This window comes from Piliocolobus tephrosceles, chromosome 2, assembly GCF_002776525.5.
Source record: "Piliocolobus tephrosceles isolate RC106 chromosome 2, ASM277652v3, whole genome shotgun sequence".
In the NCBI taxonomy this organism is placed as follows: Eukaryota; Metazoa; Chordata; class Mammalia; order Primates; family Cercopithecidae; genus Piliocolobus; species Piliocolobus tephrosceles.
Genome location: NC_045435.1, coordinates 160409140 through 160431802, shown reverse-complemented (window position 1 = coordinate 160431802; position 22663 = coordinate 160409140). Strand labels below are relative to the sequence as shown.

General features: G+C 44.4%; 1 protein-coding gene across 1 annotated transcript in view; it reads left to right on the top strand.

The window, feature by feature from the left end:
• Window positions 1-12115, top strand: part of DZIP1L (DAZ interacting zinc finger protein 1 like) — a 55531-nt gene extending 43416 nt beyond the window's left edge. Inside the window, exons 12-16 of the mRNA XM_023187901.1 lie at window positions 2312-2504; window positions 5785-6001; window positions 6446-6612; window positions 9368-9507; window positions 11130-12115. Of these exons, the coding sequence (XP_023043669.1) occupies window positions 2312-2504; window positions 5785-6001; window positions 6446-6612; window positions 9368-9507; window positions 11130-11291 (879 nt within the window). The 3' untranslated portion in view covers window positions 11292-12115. The remainder of the gene's footprint in view (window positions 1-2311; window positions 2505-5784; window positions 6002-6445; window positions 6613-9367; window positions 9508-11129) is intronic.
• Window positions 12116-22663: the final 10548 nt, after the last annotated feature.

Sequence of the window (22663 nt, the reverse complement as noted above, 5' to 3'; positions counted from 1 at the left end):
TCTTTAAGGTGGGCTTCACCTTTCTTTGGTGGCTCCTTGATTAGCTTAATAATTGACCTTCTGAATTCTTTTTCTGGCAATTCAGAGATTTGTGTTCGTTTGGATCCACTGCTAGTGAGCTGGTATGATTTTTGGGGGTGTTAAAGAACCTTGTGTTGTCATGTTACCAGAATTGTTTTTCTGGTTCCTTCTCATTTGGGTAGACTATGTCAGAGGGAAGATCTGGGATTCAAGGGCTGCTGTTCAGATTCTTTTGTCCTGTGGGGTGCTCCCTTGATGTGGTGTTCTCCCCCTTCCCCTAGGAATGGGGCTTCCTGAGAGCTGAACTCTAGCGATTGTTTTTGATCTTCTGGGTCTAGCCACCCAGTAGAGTTACAGGCTGGTACTGGGGAGTGTCTGCAAAGAGTCCTGTGATGTGATCCATCTTCAGGTCTTGCAGCCGTGGATATTATTTCAGCGCCTGCTGTGGTGGAGGTAGTAGGGGAGTGAAGTGGACTCTTGAGGGTCTTTGTGTTTTTCTTTTTTTGTTTAGTTTTTGTTTAGTGCACTGGTTTTGTGTTAGTTGGCCTCCAGCTAGGAGGTGGTGCTTTCAAGCTGTGGTCCTATAGGGGGGATGCACACTTGCCTACTTGCCCTAGGGACACCTGGTTAAGTATTCAGGTTTCTCAGGTGGTGCGCATGGCCATATAGCTCCTAAGAGATTATGACCTTTGTCTTCAGCTACCGGGGCGGGCAGAGGAAGACCACCAGGTGCGGCCAGGAATAGACATGTCTGAGCTCAGCCTCTCCTTGGGTGGGGCTTGCTGCAGCTGCTGTGGGGGATGAGGGTGTGGTTCCCAGTCCAGTGGAGTTATATTCCCAGGGTGGTTACGGCTGCCTCTGCTGAGTCATACAGGTCGCCAGGGAAGTGGGGGAAAGCCGGCAGTCACAGGCCTCAGCCCGCTTCCACGCAGCCTGCAGTCCTAAAGTCTGGTCTCACTCGCACTGTGCCCCACCAACAGGACCGAGTCTGTTTCCAGGCAGCCGGTGACCAGGGCTGGGAACTTGCCCCAGATCATGAGCCTCCCTACTGAGAAAGCCAGCAGACTCAGGTCTTCGGCATCTCAGGGAGTCTGCAGCAGTGATCCAGTTCCTTTAAAGGGTCTATGGATTCTCTCTCCAACTAGTATTTGAATGCCATTGTGCTTAACCAGGACATGTATGTTATTGTTAGAAGCACCAATGAAATCTATTATTAAATAAAAACACACCTGTTATTAAATTAGCCAAGCACTACACTATTGGAAATACTATCTGTGTAGAGTAAGTTAGAAAAAAATAAAATAGGCCGGGCGCAGTGGCTCACGCCTGTAATCCCAGCACTTTGGGAGGCCGAGATGGGCGGATCACAAGGTCAGGAGATCGAGATCATCCTGGCTAACACGGTGAAACCCCGTCTCTACTAAAATACAAAAAAAAAAAAAAAAAAAATAGCCGGGCGTGGTGGTGGCGCCTGTAGTCCCAGCTACTCGGGAGGCTGAGGCAGTAGAATGGGGTAAACCTGGGAGGTGGAGCTTGCAGTGAGCCGAGATCGCGCCACTGCACTCCAGTCTGGGTGACAGAGCGAGACTTTGTCTCAAAAAAAAAAAAAAGAAAAAAGAAAAAAATAAAATAGACAACTAGAGTTATTTTAGGAAGAATGCTCGCTGCTTTGATTGTTTTCAACTACTGACTACTATAACTTTGGCCCTATATTTAGACTTGATTAAGACGTTCCTTTCTAACCTTGCATGAATCCTCATCTTGGATTCAGATGCCTCCCTAGACCCTCCCATGGGCTCTGGGTGGATGTCAAAAGCTTGAGTAACTTCCAGTAGGTCTTGAAAGGGTACCTGAATTGTGTTTACAGCAGTTTAGTTTTTTAAACGTTGTTAGCCATGGACAGTGTGTTTGGCATAATAATGGTAATTGGGGGTACAAAAATGAGCAAGCCATGGTCTCTTATCCTAGGATTCAGTCAGATGTAGAAAAGCATTTCCAACGAAGTCCCTTATGCTATGATGTGGTTAGAATTGTGATGCAGCAGTCCTTTGCATTATCCTGCTGTGCACATTTTGATGGTGCTCTCAAACCCCAAACTACTGCACTTTCAGCAACTTTGAAGCCGCTGCTTACCCTTCTCTGATCCTCACTTCATGCCCCCTACTCCTGCAAGAAAAGCACTAGGCACTGATCACAGACTCCCAGGCCAGCAGCAGCAGGTGTGAGAGGCTTAGGGGAAGGAGAAGAAGGGTAGCCTCTGTCTGTAAAGGTGAACTCCTGTCTCCTCTAGGATGCAAAGGGAATCTCCATTCAGACTCTCAGACACCTGGAATCCCTGCTAAGAGTCCAGCGGGAGCAGAAGGCCCGGAAGTTTTCTGAATTTCTGAGTCTGAGGGGAAAGCTTGTCAAGGAAGTCACCAGCAGAGTGAAGGAGAGACAGGAGAATGGCGCTGTGGTGTCCCAGCCAGATGGGCAGCCTTCAGGTACACTGGGGAGAGGGCTCACTCAGGACTGTGGCTTGGAAGGGTCCCATTCTTGCCAAGACTTGTTTGCACATGAGGCGGGTATAGTCTTTGTCCCCCATTAGGGGCACTTCTCTGAAGGGCTGAGCTGGTAGGGTTCTCACAGGTGACTGAGTCCAGAAGTTCTCTGTTGAGGAAATAGGATCTGGGGTGGGAGTGGGGGCATTTGTCTAGGGTCACTCAGGGAAGTTGGAGGAGAGCCAGAGCTGGAGCCTGTTGTCAGCCTGAACTGTCCCTGTGCAGACATGCTGCCTCCCTTAGCACCTTCTTTCTGTACTGCTTGGCTTGCTGCGACCACAGTTGAGTGTCTCTTCAACAGAGAGCAGCCTATTCAGTTTCTGGCTCTACACACCAGGTGTGCCAGCCTGGGGAGGCAGGCAGAGGCCTGGGAACATTGGAGCTGCAGGTGGAGGCAAATATCAATCAAATGTAAACTTCCACAGAGCTCAGATAGCCCCTGCTCTGGCTATGGGAGGGCATGAGAGGCTGGGCCAGTTCTGCACACGGATGAATTCTCAGAGCTCAGAGTTGGTTCCTTGGGCCAGGTCATAGCTGCTACTTTACCATTTGTCCATGCTCGGGGGGTCATGACAAAAGAAGGCCCTGTGGTTCTGGTGGAACACTAAATTCTGTGGACCAGGACCCTTGAGTCTGTTCTTATGGAGCAAGGGTATTTGTGTTCCCAGGTTTGAGAGCCCCCTGTTTCTAGAAGGTTCCCAGAGGCCCTGGGCTGCTGTGATTGGAGGCTCTGGGGAGGACTTCAGTGGGTTTGGTCTGCTTATGCAGGGGGCTGTCCTGCTCCTTTTACTTTGTCTTCTCAGTCAGGGACACGTGCGGCCAGAAGGCTAGTTCTGTATCTCCTGTGTCCAGGAAGAACCAACCTGAGCTCTTCATGCAAAACAATTTTGCAGAGTTTGGCCCAGGTATCTCTGAAGATATGAGAGATGGTTTTAGTTGCTACATCTACCAATCATTTTATAACTTATTTTTATTTTTCCTCATGTGAATTAGGAGAAAATAACACTAACATAGCAATCCTGTGAGCTCATGGAAATTATTACTTGGACAAGTATAAAGCAGGTATTTTGTGTTTAAAAGCATTGTCATTTTGGCATGAAAATATGGTAAAAAATGAGTTGACCTGGGAAACTATAATATTTAGTTTAAACTTCTGGTCTTAAAATCTCTAAGGAAAGGATGGTTTTTAGTCTTGCACAGAAATCTCAGACAGAAGGGTATTTGTCCTGGTTGCCAATCTGCTTTTCATGCTCCAATTTAAATGTACATCCTTTTGCTCATTCAGTCAAATGCTCATTCATTCATTTGCCCACTCATTCATTTAGTTCAGTACTTGCTGAGGTTGACTCTGTGCCAGGGTCTGCCACCTCACCTGGGAAACCAGCCAGGACCTGGTGACATGATGGAGCCAAGCACAGGGGTGGTGGGAGCTCAGAGGAGGGAGGGGACAGGGACTTGGGGAGGATTAATGGAAAAACCCTCGGAATGCTGGCTTCCAAGAGAAAGCAAAGGAATCTTGCTCCTTCTAGGTACTACGCCCCACTCACTCCCACACACTTTTGTTCCTGTAGTAAAAAAGCCAGGAGGGAGAGCCCCCTTCACTGCCTTTCCCTTTCCCTGGCCCTGAGATTCTGCCTTCTCTGGAGATGTTACTGAGGTGTGAGATGAGCGCTGTGTTTTTGTGGCATTTTGTAGACCTTTCCTTCCAGCTCTGCACCTTTATTCTTTTCCTGGGTCCTGCAAGTGCTGTCTTAATGCTCACCTCCCATTTCTGCTCGGACCCTGCCTCTTCTCTTGTCTGGGGCAAGGCTGTGGGAGGTAGCAGTGAGGGCCCAAGATTGAGGCAGACAGACAACCTGGGTTTGTATTCACCACTTTCTTCCGTGGAGCTGAGGGCAAGCCTCTGTAGGGAAAAGGATAGCCTCTGAAGATGCTCGGGGGCCAAGTGGTTGTAGGTAAAGTGCTTTTCTTGGTATCTGGTGCACAGTCATGGGAAGCTATTGTTATTTTCCCCCAGCAAGCTTGTCTTTGTCTTCCCCTTCTCTTTAGTTCACTCTTTCCTGGAAGCTCCACTTCTGAGTAGACGCATTGACTGAGAGCAGTGCACAGCTGGCCCTTGAACAACGCAGGGGTCAGGGGTGCCACCCCCCCATGCAGTTGAAAATTTGCGTGTAACTTTTGACTGCCCCAAAACTTAACTACTCATAGCCTGCTGTTGACCAGAAGTCTTACCGACAACATGGACTGTTAACACATATTTTGCATGTTATATGAATTATATGCTGTATTATTACAATAAAGTAAGCTCGAGAAAAGAACATGTTATTAAGAAAATCACAATGAAGAGCAAATATGTTTACTATTCGTTAAGGGGAAGTGGATCATCATAAAGGACTTCATCCTTGTCATCTTCGTGTTGAGTAGGCTAAGGAGGAGGAGGAAGAGGAGGGGTTGCTCTTGCTGTCTCATGTGGCAGAGTCAGTAGAAAATCCATGTACAAGCGAACCCGTGGCTGTTCAAACCCATGATGTTCAAAGGTCAACTGTATTTCAAACAGTTTTTGATCTTGAATTACTGTAAGAAACTCATTTTACATTGTGACTCAATTCACACATGTCTGACTCCCTGTGATGCACTCGCTCTCTTCTCTTTCCATAAAAATGTGCTGATCCGGGACTCCTCTTCTCAGCTATAGGTCTTGATGCGATTTGGAAAACAGAGGGGCTGCGTCCAATTGCCTGCCTTGGTAGTGTCTTGCCCCAGGTTGCATTTGGGAGGAGGTTTGAGTGGATCTTGATGGTTCATGCAGTCCTGCGGCGACCTCTGGTGGCAGCATGGTCTTCCTGCAGGGCTGCCTGCACTGCCGCAGCTGTAGCATGGGTGGGGGAGAGGGTAGCGGCCTTGGTGAAGTCCATCTAGTACTGCTGAGTCCCTCTTCAGGCCGGCGGACTCCTGCTGGTCTTCTATAATGACACCACACCCCTGGAGCACCCAGCTGCTCTCCTGGTCTCTGGGGAAACTGTGGAACTGTGGTCCCAGCCTCGAATCTGGCCAGCAGCAGAACACCTGATTTGGCACCAATCGTGAAATCTGCTGTGGTTATTACAGCACAGAGAGGGAGTGATTGTCCATTTCCAGGGTGTTGGAGCCGCTTTCTCCCTCCTCTTAGGCTTGAGACCCAGCATGGGTGTACTCCAAAAGTCATTCCTTTCTGTGTTTCCAGTCAAAAGCCAGCAGAGCCCACTGGTCACCAGAGAGGCCCAGCCAAAGACCAGGACCCTGCAGGTGGCCTTGCCATCCACGCCGGCAGAGCCGCCTCCACCAACTTGTCAGAGCCATGGCAGCCATGGCTCCGGCCTGACCCAGGTGTCCACCCCCGCTCCACGCCCCAGAGTGCATGGACCCTCCAGCACCCCTCCTTCCTCGGGGCCTGGGATGAGGTGAGCCCCAGACTCTGCCTTCTCACCCCACCTGCAGTGGTGGCTCCTGGCTTCAGGCAGTCCTGTTCTGGGCTTCCTCCGGGCTTCTGCAGATAGGTGGGCGGCAGATACATGTGAATAGAAGGTGCCTCAGGTGGGGTCCAGTCTGGGCTCTGGACTTGAGAACCTGTGCTCCCAGCCAAGACAAACCCCCCTCCCCTTACCCATCTCCTCCCCCAAACCCGTTCCCACTCCGGAGGGGCGGATCCTCAGACGGGCAGGCCTCTACTAAGGGAGAAGCTGGTGTGGCTGCTGCACTCCACGGGTCTCCTAGCTATCTTCTGGGCCTGAGGGAGGGAGCAGGGCTGCCCTGAGCAAACCAAGCCAGCTTGCAGCATGGTGAAGTTTGGCTTTCGAAGTTTTCTTTCTGGCCCATGCATCTCTCATTTCTTCTCCTCATGGCAGCACGCCCCCGTTCAGTTCTGAAGAGGACTCAGAGGGAGACCGTGTGCAGCGTGTGTCTCTACAGCCTCCGAAAGTTCCTTCCAGGATGGTGCCTCGGCCCGAGGATGACTGGGACTGGTCTGACACCGAGACCTCAGAGAAGGCCCAGCCCCCTGGCCAGGGCTCAGGTGAGCTGGCACCTTCGGGTGAGTGGGCTGGGACCACGGGTGAAACCCTTCTCCAGCCCGGATTTCTCGAGGCTCCAGAAACACCCTTCAGCTTCCTTTAGGCTTTCTGATTTGACATCTCTTTCTCTATTTGGCTTGGAGAGGATGGTCCTCCTTCGCCTCAAATTTTTTTTTTCTGGGATAGCAGAGATACCAGGAGAAAGCTAGAGTTTGAGCAAGGTTTATTTTTCCCCTTGTTTTGTCATTGAATTGTTGGCTGTGGGCGGTGGAAGGGAGCCGCTCGTCTCTCTTCTCCTCCATGTTCTTTCCAGTAGAGAGTAAACACGGTGGCCAGCCACGGGTGATCAAAGCCTCGCTCAGTAGTGGTGACAGGGCCCAGGAATGCCTGAGGCATTGGCTTCCTGTTAGGGCTGGATTAGAGGAACAACCAGCACTTGAGGCCAAAGCGGGGGCCCCTCCAGCCTCCCTGAATCCGGATCCTGATCTTACTTGTGCGCAGGGCTGGCCCTGAATGTGCAAGACCTTTAACAGGCAGCTGTAGGGTGCACTCCAGCCCGGCTCCAAACCCAGCCACAGCGGTGGGGAGGCACGGAGAGAAAGAGCCGGCACTGTTTTCTGGATCAGCGGCCCTCCTTCCGGTGCGCTGTGGCCCGGGGTGTGTTGCAGGCCCACCTCTGCTTGACTGCTTCTGTGAGGAGAGGGTAGGATGTGGGGAAGAAACTGGGAGGGTGTTTCTCCTATCCTTGTCCATCCCGGTGAGTAGAGCAGAAGCTCCCTCCTGTGCAAGCTCGAGGCGTGAGAGAGAAGGCTCTCCCCTCTGTGTTGGTGTTTCTGGGTGCTCACCGAGTGCTCAGCTCTGTGTGGATCTCTTCGCACGAGTCTCCTCATTTACTCCTCACAGCACTGATGAGGGAAGGCTGAGCCACACACATCGTGACAGAAGTTGAAACTAAGCCTCATAGACATTATGACTGGCCCAAGACCACAAAAACGATGTCATGGCAAGTTGAGATTCTGTGTGATGTTTTTGAAGTTAATGTGTTAGAGTCACTGTTTATTTATTTAATTGTAAACTATTTTTTTTTCCCCAGAAAGAGCTGCCTTTAGCTGTGTTCCCAATGTTAAGAATATCCCCATAGTCTTTTATGCTGTTTGAGTTCATTAGCACCGATCAAGAGTTGATGGTCATAGAGTTAAATACCACAGTGGTCAAAGTAGCCTCCAGGGCAAACCTCAGTTACAACTTGAAGGGAAAACAGTTTCCTACCATGAACATTTTGACAAATACAGTTTTCTATAACACATAGACTGTAACAAACATAACTTTTTGCAACAACTCAATTGTGAAAAATGTGGCTTCCCAGCAAAGCTTGACACAGAGGAGGCAGCCACAGACAGTCAACCTTTATAGCAGGCTGCCTTTGGGCCACGCAGCCTGTTTTGTCATACAGGAAAACTCTTTGCCCTTTTCAGCCAAGAGACTTAGAAATTCAGCTTGTTGATGGAAATGGCATTGTAGAGACCTGAGCTAACTGTCATGGTAACTGGAATGAAAATATTCATTATATGTATTATTTTCTGTCTAATAGGTTGCAATGACTAGTTGAGCATCCTTCTTTTCAAAACAACTGTCTACTCCCATTCTTTCAAGATTTTCCTATAAAACTGCCAACTGAGGCCTGCAGCTTCTGGCTTCAGTTGTATTTTCTAGCCAAGACTGAGTTAAAGAATAAAGAATATGGAATTTAGAGTTTTGTCTTGCCAAGGTCAGTAAGTAGAAACTCTGGGATGTCAGGCTAGGCTTGCAGTCTGCAAAGTTCTTGCTCCTAATAGACTCTGCAGCACTTGGCCATGTTTACAGCATAAGCCAAGCCTGCCAGTCCATCAGAATTCACCAGAAACAGATCTCTGGAGAAGTATTGACCTGCCAGGCAAGGGCAATAGGGTGGCAAGGTCTTGGGACTGGGAGTTAGGAATCTTCAGAGAAAGCCCTGGCTCTGCCACTTGCTACCTGGTTGTCCTTGTGCTGGTGGTTTCTGCTCCTTTGTTGTAAAATGAGATATTTGGACAAGGTGATTAATGAGAGGGTGAGGAAACAGTGCCTGCTACATCATAGGCCCTTAACAAACATTTCTTGAATGAATCAGTGAGCCAAGGGCTGTTGTAGCTCCAAAAGTCGGCTCAGACCTTGATTTCGTTTGAATCATAGAAGGCTGTAGTTAGCTTCCTGCTTCTTGGTCATTCCTGAGGTTCATACATCACCTTGGTGTGCCAGGCACCAGGGATCTGTTGATGATCTCTGTCACTGCTTAGCTCCTGCTTCCTGCATGGACTTTGCAGAAAGTCATTCTTGCCTGCAGTCCTCCTGTACTAATCTTTATGATATTTCTTCTTGTCTCTGTGTGAAGATGTTGAGGACCTAAGTGCATGCTAATGATACAGTTCATTCCCCACACCGAGCAGAGGTCCTGCCTCAGCCTCTCATTAGAGGGAAGCACAACTTCCTAAGTCTCTGTCACTAGCCATGTCATTAAGTTTGCACAGTCACATTTTCAGAATATGCCAAGCCTCTGTTCACTGGGCACCCATTGGCCTGGCCTTCTCTGTCTCCTTTTTTGTGGTTGCCCAGCCTTCTTCCTCCTGGCCCTTCTGCTCATTCCCTCTATCCACACTGGAGCCTGGACATGACCCATAAAACTGAAATGCTCATTTTCTAGGCTTCTGCCACTGACACAGTCACTTTTTCCCCTTCCAGGAACACTGGTGCAGTCGATGGTCAAAAACCTGGAGAAGCAGCTAGAAGCTCCAGCAAAGAAGCCTGCTGGAGGGGTCAGTCTGTTTTTTATGCCCAATGCTGGGCCACAGAGGGCTGCCACACCAGGAAGGAAGCCTCAGGTAGGATGTAGGATGCTTAGAGTTCACCCTGCAATTCCGACAGAACCAGCTCTGAGTTTGGGTGGCCTGGGGTGAAGGTTGGGGAGGGTCCAGCAAGTGTCATCCTTTGCCCTAGTGGGACATCGCAGGTGTCCTCCCTCTGCCCTGTGCACATGGAGAGATGGCCAGTTTGGAATACTTGTGTCCAAGTTAACATTAAAAAGCCTTTTGGTTCATTATACAAACAATGCTCAGTAAGTTTGGATTCTTCCATCTCCTGCCTCTCAGAGAGCCTCGGAGCTGACTCTTTGCCTGGCTTCCTGCAGCAACTGCTCTTCCAGTCCGGTCTCATCCTACAGTGGGCTCCTCCCCAGTCCCTCTGCCACGGACCCTAAGACAATATGTGTGTGGAGCGGACTCCCCCAAGGGTGGCACTGGAGTGGCCTCGCATAGCACATCAGAGTCAGTAACAGCACAAGACAGGAATATTTAGATACCTCTGTTTTAGAAACCTGAGCCTTGCCTCAGACTGTAGCCACCATCAGATTGTCAGACTTAGAGCTCAGACGTTGAGCTTCCCTGGCATCACCAGACCCTCCTCACTGCTCCTGTCTCCTCCGTCAGGGAACAACTTGCACACTGCTGTTATTTTTCAAGCAGAAAACTTTAGAGCTCCCTTTACTTCACACTCCTTTCTCACCTTTCTCAATCAAAAAGGTGCATCCTGGGGTAATCAGTGCTATTGCTCTAAAATTTGGTAGTGGTGGGCAACCATTCTTTGGTTTTTGATAGCACTTCCCGCTCTTTACTGTGGTGTGTTTGGTTTATCACACAGCTCATGTATGTTTGTGAGTAATGCATCCAAATGATTGAGAAGAAAAAACTTGTTCCTTTCTCCAAATTGTGAAAGAACACCAACAGCCCCAAACAGATTGAGGCGCTGCTCAGAGCATGCTTGGCTGCCCTGTACCCTGCATGCGTTCTGATTGGTCGCCTTACATTCCTGGAGAAAATGCATAGGATGGCTTGTATCAAAGCCCAGGTGGCCAGCAGAGGCACTGAGGACTCCAGAGGGGAAGGCCTGGGCTGCTATGCAGGTGGCTGTGGTCAGGGGGTGGCCTGGTCCCTTGGCCGACTCTGAGCTGTCCTGCTGGCTGCAGCGCAGACCCTTCCAGGCTGAAGGACTCCCAGGCTCCTCTCATGCTCCTTCAGTCAGGATGTTTACCAGGCCCGAGGTAACCCGTCTGAGAGGAGGTGGGTCATTAGCCCATAGTGCATTCAGCTTGAGAACTTGGAACGGTGGAGTTTCTGGACTTCTGACTCTGTCAAAGAGGGAGTTAAAAATCTGCACAAAGTTGAAGTGAAAACAAAAGCAACCTGCTCTGCACATAGGACTTTCCAAGGCGCTTGCCTGGGTTTGGTTAGTAGAATTTCAGGGGTATTTGAAATCACTGTGATAAAGCAGGTTCTCAAAGCCAGGAAGACTTGAGAAGGCAGGAGGAGTAGCGTCTCCCTGTGGCTTTCTTCCCAGTGTGCATTTGTCCCCATTTCCGTTCTGCATTCCCATACTGCGATGTGCTTAGCTCTCAGCCACCCTCCTCCCTTATCAAAATGTATTTTCTTCTCCCCTTTACCCCCTGCAGCTTTCTGAAGATGAGAGTGACTTGGAAATCTCCTCCTTGGAAGATTTTCCTCTGGACCTGGACCAGAGAGAGAAACCCAAGCCCTTGTCTCGCTCAAAGCTCCCAGAGAAGTTTAGCACTGGTCCACAGAGCTCCAGCCAGCCGAGGGTCCCTGCCTGGTGATTCACGCCAGAGGGTGGCTGGCCAGAGGGTTAGCCTGGCTGGGGCCAGCTCAGGTCTACTCCAACAGAAGAGGCTGCTGGGCCTCTTGTCTTCACAAACAACCAAGAGGTCATCTTCTTGGAGAGAAGCAGTGCAGGGAATGGATATGATCTCATCCCTCCTGACCTGTGAGGGGCTCTGCTGTAGAGCGCCACAGGTGCCTGATTAGGAGCCCCTGGTCCCAAGGCTTGAGAAAGGGTTAAAACAGAACCTCCAGGTAGTTTTCTTCCTCTACCTCCATGTCCCCCCGAGACTGAAAAGAGTCACTAGCTCTGTTTTCCCAAGCCTTTTATAAAACTGCAGGAACACTGTGGAGATGTGTCCTATCTGGGTCCTTTTGGGGACATATGCCTCAGGCAGTCATTCTGTGATTGATCCAAAATTATTTACTGAGTGCCTGCCTACTCTGCGCCAGGCTCTCTAGCCTCTCACTACTGAGTTAGGGTGCAGGCAGAGGCTGGGGCAGAATGTCTGCAGCCAGTGCCAGCACAGGGTAGTAATCTAGTGGCAGAGAACAGAGTGTTACGGGGAGCATATGAAAGGCCATCCAGCCCAGCCTGAGTGATCCTGGAGAGTTTCCTAGGGTTGTGATATGTGGCAGGCCTACTCATGGATGGGAAGAGAAGAGGGCCACTAGGCTGGACCTTGTATCCCCAAGGGACCACACGTGTATTTTTTGATATTATTTCCAAAATCAGGTTTTATACATAGCCATTGTATATTTTTAGTGTGAAAAATGTTGATATATTATATGCAAACATTTAAATATAGTATGATGTTTTTAACTCTGGTATGTATTTCATTATTTTTGGAGCTTTCAAGGGGTTGGGAGGGAAGGAAGCAACTGCATCTTAATTGTGTCAGTTTAGGTCTTTTGGGACATGGTTGCCAAGATGGAGTCATTGAGGAGCTGCACTTGGGAAAGAAAAGGAGGTGGAGGCAGGATCCGGTGGGGAAGGGCCGCAGAGTGCAATGCACACCTGACCACTGTGAACAGAAAGAGAGAAGGAAGCGGGAGGAGCCAGGAGAACTCAGGGCATTGATGTGGGGTTGACAAGGTCTCCACTGACCCAGTGGGGAGCTCCTGAGCAAGAACTGCCCAGTTGGGAGTCCCCATTGTTCAGAAACGTCCAGGCCCTCATGCCTGCCCCACACTTGGCCATTGGCTGGGATGGCCTGGACTGAATGAGACCTCGACTTGAAAGCTGGAGTGAACCTGTCAGTCAATTTCATTTCTCCTGGTTGAATGGCATTTTTTTTTTTTCCTGAAAGGGAGACCCAGCAAAGAACCTCCATCCCTGACGCAGCAAAGATCTATTTTTAACTTTTTGCTATGGAAAGTTTCAAACACATGTATGAGTAAAGGGAAGAGTGTGATGAACCCATGTCATGTGCTCATCACTGGGCTTCAAATATTATCAACTCAACTTAAGGTCAATCTTGTTTCGTCTATTACCACCTCCACCTCACCCAGACTTCCTTTGGCTTTTGGGTGATCCTGACACCTGGTGAGGACTTGAAGTTCTCATAGGAAGGTGATGGAGGAAACGCACTGCAGGAAGCAAAAGGGGTCTGGTGGTGGGGTAGGGCGGCTGGGGGAGGGGCAGGCTGGGGGTGTTGTGGTACAAAGGAAGCTGCTCAGTGAGGAAGCTCAGGAGAGCTGCAAAGCTAATGCTTCCAGACCAGCCCACAATCTTGGTGGGATGGGAGTTGATGAGTAATTGCCTGATGAGTAAAAGCCTGGAGCAATTACTCCAGGCTTCCTGGGCTTCTGTGGGGTACCTCTGAGTTTCATTCTGCACGGTTTCTCAGAGTCCCTTGTGGGACTGAGTGCTAGTTCTCACTAATATGCAGTTACTATTTTTAATGTATGGTTCATCGGCCTTCCTCTTTTCTGTTTCATTTTTCTCACTCCCTCGCTTCTTTCTCTTATGAGCACCTCTGAGATAAATTAATCTGCACCCAAGTCCTTGTTTCTAGCTCCACTTTCAGGGGAACGCAAATGCAAACAGTAAATGTGTTTGTACGTGTGTGCACACACTGGTAATGATTATCAATGAGAATGTCTCTGTTCTTGAATGTTCATCATTATGTTATATATTTCCAAAGGATTTTTCTATCTACTTTGGAGGGTTTGACTAACATATTACTTCGGTGTTTCTATGCTGTGTTCACCCTGCCCCATTTTCGAGTATATTTTAAAATTCTTTAGTAAGTTGTATTAGGTCTCAACAGAAACAGAACTAGTAGGATGTATAGATAGATAGATACTTATGGGTATTTATTAGCCAGTGTCCCTAGTAAATGACAGGGGATCTATTAAGGGAATTAGCTCATGTGATTACGGAGGCTGAGAAGTCACGGCATAGGCTGTCTGCAAACTGGAGAACGAAGGAAGCTGGTAGAGTGGCTCAGTCTAAATCCGAAAGCTGGAGAACCTGGGACTGTTGGTGCAGGTTCTTGGGTGCAAAGGCCAGAGAACCTGGAGTTCTGACATCCAAGGACAGAAGCTCGGTGTCCCGACTCCAGAGAGAGAGCTTTTCTATCCAGGCCTGCAGCAGATTGGATGGTCCCCCCACAATGGGTGAGGGCAGATTTTCCTCACTCGTTTACTGATTCAAATGCTAATCTCTTCTGGAAGCACCTTCTCAGACCTACTCAGAAATAATGCTTTACAGCTGTCCAGGTACCTCTTAATCTCATCAAATTGAACCTAAAATTAACCAGCACAAGATTTCCCAGAACTATGGAACATATGTAACAGATCATTTAAAAATTATACAAATGATAAGATTGATACAGAAAAATTAGAAAATACAGATAATCAAAAAGAATATAACCCACAAATTAGTCAATTATTGTTAACATCTAGATATACATGCGCTGGTGAGAAAAAAAAAACTCCTTCCTAGGGTTCAACTATATTCTCTAGCTTGATTTTCCTCCTGGAAAACAGATTACAAATGTCTTTATATCGGTACACGTGCACATGTCAGTACATACAAATATAAGACAGTTATATTTAATGGCCACCTAGTATTCCAGGCAAAGATTACAAAAATTTTTTTAACCAGAGATTTCTACTTTTTGCATTTTATAAATAATGAAGTGATTAAAAAATGTGTATATGTGTCTTTGTGCACTTGATTAAGATTTCCTTAAAATAAATTCTTAGAAGTGAGGTTGCTGGGCCAACATAGTAATGAAAGCCAGCTCCATATGCCAGGCACTGGTCCAAGTTTGATACAAATATTATGACTTAGCCTTGCAGCAGCCCTTGAGGTGGATGCCACTATTATAGTACGTGCTTTTTATGGGCTAGGAATTGAGGTACACAGCAGCCAAGAAACTTGCTTTGGGTCCTGCTACCAGTGAGTGGTGTGACTGCAATCTGACTTTGGCAACCTGGCCCTGGAACTCTAGCTCCTTTCCCCATGTACTTTTGTTACATATTGCCAAATGCTTTCCAGAAAACTGGAGCCAATTTAGTCTACTAGTGTTTGGAGCATACAAGAAAGCTAGTTTTTGCATTCCTTTGCTACCAGGGATATCATTAATCTTTCAAAGTTTTGGCCACGTGATACGTGAAAAATGAAACCTCACCTTTTAAGAAACTTGCATTTTTAAGATTTCTTCTAAAGTAAAATTCTTTTTTATTTCTTTTCATATTAGTTGTTGCTATTTCTTTTATGAGTTGCCTGTAGTTCACTTTTCTTTTTGCTGTTTTTTCTTTTTATTATGAAAAATTTCAAGCATATATAAAATAGAATTGTGTAATGACCTTGGTGTTCCTGTTACTCAGTTTTAACCATTATCAACACATAGAGAATCTTGTTTCCTGCATATCTTTCACCAAATAATATTGTATATTTTAATATCATACTGCATATTATTCCAAGTAAGATATATATGTAATACTACATATTATTCCAAATAATGTCATTATATCTACAAACATTTCTGTATGTGTCTCTGAAAGATACTTCCTTTTAAAAAATAACCACTGTACCACCATCACACTACAACAAAAATCAGTACTTTTTTTCTAAATGTCGTCAAATATCGATTCAGTATCCACAATTCCTCTGTTTTACTACACATATTTGTCTTTTTTTAATCTGTAGATTCCTCTTCCATTCTTCCCTCCTCCTTTCCTCTCTTCCTTTCCCTTTTCCTTCCCCATGATTTTTCCTTCCCCATGATTTTTATTATTTTTACTGTTGCTGAATAAATCAGATTGCTCGTCTTGTGGAATTCCCCACAGTCTGGGTTTTGCTGATTGATTACTGTGGTGGTATTTAATGTATTCCTCTTTCTCTGAACTATCTGTAGATTTGTAGTTAGAGCTAAATGCTTGATCAGGTTCAGCTTTGACTATTCTTTTGTGTTTTGGCAGGACTCTTCATCGGTGATTTTGTGCATCTCCATCAGGAGACACAGAATATCTTTTTTTCCTTTCTTGTGATGTTGATGATGGCATTGATGATAGACATTGATGATCATTGATCATTACCATCTTTTTTTTTTTTTTGAGACAGAGTCTTGCACTGTCACCTGGGCTGGAGTGCAGTGGTGCGATCTCAGCTCACTGCAACCTCCGCCTCCCGAGTTCAAGTGATTGTCTTCCCTCAGTCTCCCCAGTAGCTGGGATTACAGGTGCCCACCACTATGCCCAGATAATTTTTTGTATTTTTAGTAGAGACGGGTTTTCACCATATTGGCCAGGCTGGTCTTGAACTCCTGACCTTGTGATTTGCCTTCGTTGACCCCTCAACGTGCTGGGATTACAGGCGTGAGCCACCGCGCCCAGCCCTATCTATTAATTAGAGATCTGTAAAAGTTTGATAGTCTAAGTCTGTTATTCCTTTGACATTTACTAGCTGGAAAACTTCTGTAAAGAGAAATCCTCCACATCAAACTGTCTGGTTGCCGTGAGGTACAGTTCATACAGGTAAAGCAGCTGAAGGCTCGAATCTTTCTTTTCTCAGAATAATGAATGAGCTTCCTAGTATCTTTAATAGGTGCCATACAACCTTATATATTTAAACATATTTGATTTGTTTAAATCACTTGTAGCTATTATCCTTATTAATGCTGAGATTGTCCTGTCTTTGGGTGCCTCTTTAATTCGGTTCTTGAATGATTTTGATATGACCTTAGTAGTCTGAGAGCTTCCTTCCAGGCTCATTGCATACCTTTCTTGTCCCAGAGCTAAAATTAGTAATTTATCTGAGGGAATCCTGGTTTCTTTTAGAAGGAAATTATATTTGTAGACATCTGGGTGCTAGGAGTGCCTATTACTACTTGTTTTTAAGACCTTTCAGTGCACAGAGATAGGAAATACAATAAAAATACTGTGAGTTCATGCTGATATTCCCTATTCAAATTCCTGACTACAGAATTTTTACTTTATCTTGTTGATCTAACATCTATATCGCTTTTCTTCCATACCAAAAATCCTGGCTGTTAACATCACAATCATAGTCTTAGAAATAACAATACCCACCCTATTGCTTATTGTATGACTACTGAAAACAATTTAAAATTTATTATTTAATTTTTTTGGAGTTGTTTTTGTCCTTAAGGTAGATCCTACTTGGGATTTCTATATATCCCTATATATCACTATATATGTGAGATAGATATAGCATTAAACAAAAGTTGGCAGGTTATAATATGAAAAATAAAATATTTTCTTTTTGGACCTAGCAGCATCGTTTGTGTAATGCATAATGATAAAAGATACATTAGGTCATGATAGTCCCCAACATGTATTTTAGGTATGTATCAACCCTTCTTTTCCTTGCAATATCATAGTAATCACTTGTGTGGTGCTATGATTAAATTACTGTGTTTTAAAGTCATTTGTAGTTCTTTTTTGTGTTAATGCTACTGAATGCCTTTTTTTACTTTTGATTTTAAGATTGCATTTTTATTATGTAATTTGTGTCTTATTGCTCTTAAGAGTTTTTAATATATTGAAAATAGTAATCACTTGTTGTATATGTTACTTTTTCTCCTTTCTAGTCGATCATTTGTCTTTTAACTATGTTCATGGAGTTCTTTGCTATAAAGAGATTTTAAGTTGTAGCTGTCTAATTAGTCAGTGTTTTACTTTGTAATTTCTGCTCTTGGTGTCATAATTAGGAAGGTTTTCTCCATTCCAAGACTTCTATATGTTCATCTATATTTTCTTTTGCTAGTTTAAAAAGTTCAAAAAATTTCAATATTTAGTATATCTGGATTTTTTGAGGGGTGTTAACAGTAAGTTAGGGATCTATTTTATTTTTACAATTAGCCAGTCATCTCAGCAGCATTACTTGACTATTCATCCTTTCTTCACTTGAAAAATACCTGCTCCATCACATGTAAATTATTGTATGTGGTTAGTGTATTCCTGGACTTTCTATATATTCCAGTAATCTGACTATTCTGGTACTATTTTGGTGTTGCACAGTTTTGTTTTTAAAAATTTATTTTTAATTGTGGTAAAACAACACATAAAATTTACCATCTTACCCACCTCTCACTGTATTGTTCGGTGGTGCTGGGTATTTGAACACTGTTGTGCAACCAATTTCCAGAACTTTTTCATCTTTCCCAACAGAAACTTTATACCCATTAAACAATTCCCTATCTCCCCCAACCCAGGCAACCACCATTCTACTTTCTATTTCTATGATTTTGACTACTGTAAATACAATATATGGTAGTATCATGCAGTATTTGTCTTTTTGTGACTATCTTATTTCACTTAGCGTAATGTCATCAAGGTTTATTCATGTTGTAGTGTGTGTCACAATTTCCTTCTTTTTTAAGATTAAATACTATTCCATTGTATGAATATATCTCGTTTTAAAAAATCCATTTGTCCGTTGACACTTGGTTGCTTCCACATCTTGACTATTGTGAATAGTGCTGCTATAAACACAGCTGTGCAAATATTTCTCCAAGATCCTATTTTTAACTTTTTTGGATATATACCCAGAGTGGAATTACTGGATCATATAGTAATCATATAGTCTATTTTTTGTTTTTCAGGAGCCTGCATACTGTTTTCCATTTTATATTCCCACCGACAATGCACAAATGTTCCTATTTCTCCCCACCTTTGCTGACACTTGTTATTTTCTGTTTTTTAAAAAATATTAGCCGTCCTAATGGATGTGAAATAATACCTCATTGCAGTTTTGATTTGCATTTCCCTAATGATTGGTGATGTTGAGCATCTTTTTATATGATTGTTGGCCATTTGTATATCTTCTTTGGAGAGATGTTTATCGAAGTCCTTTGCTTATTTTAAAATTGGGTTATTTGGGTTTTTTTGTTGTTGAGTTACAGGAGCTTTATATATTATAGGGTTAGATATGATTTGCAAATGGTTTTCTCCCATTTTATAGGTTGCCTTTTACTTTGTTCATTGTGTGTTTTGATGCACAAGAATTTTCAATTTTTATGTAGTCACATTTGTCTATTTTTACTTTTGTTGCCTGTGTTTTGGTGTCATTTCCAAGAAATCCTTGCCAAATCCAATGTCGTGAATATTTCCCCCTATCTTTTCTTTCAAGAGTTTTATAGCTTTAGGTCTTATGTTTAGGTCTTTGATCCAGTTTGAGTTAAATTTCGTATATGTTGTAAGGTGGGGAGTGGGGAGGTCAAACTTCACTATTCTGCACATGGATATCAAGTGTTCCTAACACCATGTGTTGAAGAGACTGTCCTTTTCCCATTGAATGGTCTTAACACCCTTGTTGAAAATCATGTGACCATATATGCGAGTGTTTATTTCTGGGGTCTCTATTCTACTCCGTGGGTCTACATGTCTGTCTTTATACTAGTACTACAGTATTTTTGATTATTATAGCTTTGCTATAAATTTTGAAATCAGGAAACATGAGACCTTCAATTTTGTTATTCTTTTTCAAGATTGTTTTGGCTATTCAGGGTCCCTTGAGATTCCATATGAATTTTAGGATAGATTTTGTTATTCCTGCAAAAAATGTTGGGATTTTGATAGACATTGCATCACATTTGTACATGATTTTGGTTAGTATTTACATCTTAATAATACTGAGTCTTTCAATCCATGATCACACGATGTGTTTCCATTTATTGGTGTCTTCCTGAATTTTTTTTCAGCAATGTTTTGAAGTTTTTAGTGTACAAATCTTTTGTTTCCTTGATTTGGTGTATTGTTATTTTATTCTTTTGATGTTATTATAAATGGGATTGTTTTCTTAATTTCTTTTTCAGATTGTTCATTATTAATGTATAGAAATGCAACTGATTTTTGTGTGTTGATTTTGTATCCTTTAACTTTGCTGAATCCATTTATTAGTCCTAATAGTGTGCTATTTTTAGTCATGGAAATTTTATCATATATTTTACCATCTTGCAAGACACAGATACTCTGATTATTTTTCTCTTTCAGAATTTTTTATTGACTATTTTTCAAATGTGAAATTACTTCACATTCTTGTGAGGCCATCCCAATCTCCGCATATGGATAAATGCTCTGACAGGTAGGTGCCTTCATGAATTCTAATTAGAAATCTTTTTTGAAGTTGAGTCCTGAACCTTAGTTGTGGGCATCTTCTGAATACTTTTAAGTAGAAAGTCTCATTTCTCACAGTTCTTCCTGTTCTGGATTCTCGTCAGGCTAGTTGTCTGTAATGCAGGAGTATAGACCCTGGTAGTGTGAGGTAGCAGTGTGTTATAGGCTGTTAACAAAAAGCTTTGCAGTGGACCCAAGGTTGCTAACTTTTATTTTGCCAAGTCAGCACATAAAATAAAATATGCAACAATCACTGTCATTTTATAAAGGACACTTTAATACCAGAAGAGTAAGAAAATAAGGCTCTCCAAGAATGGACAGCTGGCCCCATATTTTGTCTTAGACAAATGAAAATTTAGCAATAGACCAACTCTGGTCCACAGCCTAGCACTTGGGAGCTGCTGCACTGGTTTGTGTCTTGGACCATACCAGCTCTTCCCTTCCATGACTGCATGGTTCAATATAAAAAGAGAAAATTTAATTACCTATATTTTCTGAGGTAAACTGAAGAATGTCCTGAACTTATACATACAGGGATGACATTGATTGGAAATGTATAATAGGTTTATAGTTACAACCTGAAAAAGGTTTTTATCACCTGAAAACCTGAGCCCACAATTTAGGAAGTAGAAGATGCTTTAGTCTCGTGGCTGGAACCTAGTAGTGGTGTGTAACTGAGATAAAGATTAAGACCATTTTCAACTTTAGAAAATCCAAAGTGAATTATATATTTATAATAAACTGACTCACATACTATAACCAAATTCTAGGCTTATAGGGAATCTGAGTAAAGTAACCTTTAAAATCAACAGAGCATCAAGTGTGATTCTGCACTTTTTTCTCTTGCCCATGTCTCTCATTGCCAGTTTCTTCTTTTTTTATTATTATTTTTTGAGATGGTGTCTTGTTCTGTTGCTCAGGCTGGAATGCAGTGGCCTGATCTTGGCTCACTGTAACCTCTGACTCCTGGATTCAAGTGATTCTCCTGTCCAGCCTCCTGAGTAGCGAGGATTACAGACATGTGCCACCATGCCTAGTTAATTTTTGTATTTTTAGTAGAGACAGGGTTTCACCATGCTGGCCAGGGTGGTCTCAAACACCTGACTTCAGGTGATCCACCTGCCTCGGCCTCCCAAAGTGCTGGGATTACAGGCATGAGCCACTGCGCTTGGCCTCACTGCCAGTTTCTGAGGGGAGCTGCGAAGGTCCACTAAGTCCTCTCCAGGCTTAGGTGGAAAGGGTGTGGAAGGAATTGTCCTGCACCTGTATGGCCTTCTCTACATCTGTGTTCATGCCTGTGTCTGTTACAAAAGGTTGCAAGCCTGTCTCCCTGCTGGACGTAAAGATGCAGGCTCAACATTTAGCATAGTAGACAGAAAACAGAGCTGCCGGTGGAGACACTAACATTTGTTAAGTTCTCTAGGAAGGAGGTGTCTCTGATGCTTCTATCACTTGTATCTGCCCATAGCAGACACTCATCATCTGATAAGCTGAACTGGGCCAATTCCGAGGCAGTAATTGTGCCAGGAGTGTCTTCATGCATTATTCCACCTAATGACAAGACACGCGAGAAGAGCTAACCTAAGCAGCAGGGAGCCAGAAAGAAAAATGTTTCAAAGGGATAGAGAGGACTTTAAATAAAGCTCAGAGGGTGGTGAATATAAGGGTCTGATCTAGAAAAGACTTGATGAGCTGAATTGTTCTTCCACTGGCAATAGCTGACCATGGTTAGGCTTTTGTGGAAAAGGAAGCAGCATTTTGTACTCGATAAACTGTCATTGCAATGGATCAAATGACTGGTGTGAAAGAATAGAGAGGTGCCCATTGATCTGTGATTCTGACCTCAGTCAGGGATCTTGGAGAGGAGATCAGTGAGAACTTAGACCACATAGCTGATCACTAAGGGTTCACTGAACCCACAGATCCAACGGCCTTTTCTTTGGTAAATTGAGCATAATAGTCACATGGAGGGAGTGCTTTGGGTTCCCTGAGTGAAGGTGATGGATTAGTTTAAAAGCTGCTACTGCTTCGGTTTTATTTTGTGCATGTCCAGTCAACAGGTGCCTTCCACACGGTGGCACTGTGGGCCACAAAGTGAATGGCTACACAGGCACTTTTTAATGACAGGTGAACTTCACTGTAAGAAATAAGCTGGGCTCCTGCAGCCTGCGCCACCACTCACGGTTTGGCAGGACTTGACGAATTGTCTTATTCAGCCAGGCAACTCTCCCGTGATTAAAAAACGAAACAAAACACAAAAACCCCAACATTTAAAGATAGAAAATGGAGCAGGACAGGGTGTGGACTCTCTTGCTTTCCTGCATACCCTTGTGTTGCCAACGCCCAGCTGAGGTCTTTGCACAGAAAAGGCAACCAACAAATGTTGATGGGTTTCACAACCTGTACCTGCACTCAAGAAGCCTCATTATTAGGAGCTTTTCCCCAGCCTGGAAGTATCCAGCATGCATGGCAATCCCACACTGAAAGATCCTTATGACCCTGTTGCTGCTTCCTCAGCTGCTGTACCATTTCTGTCGTTTTGTTTATAGATATATGTAATTGATTTGTCTATACCTGCTGAATCCTTTTCCTCATTTCACCAGTTTCTTATATATATTCACTCTTAACTGAATCTGAGCTTTGACTGACATGCCTTTGAACTGTCCCTCACTCCTCAACTTCTAGCACGTATGCATACCACCACTATTTTCTCTCTTTCTTTCTTTCTTTCCTTCTTTCTTTCTTTCTTTCTTTCTTTCTTTCTTTCTTTCTTTCTTTC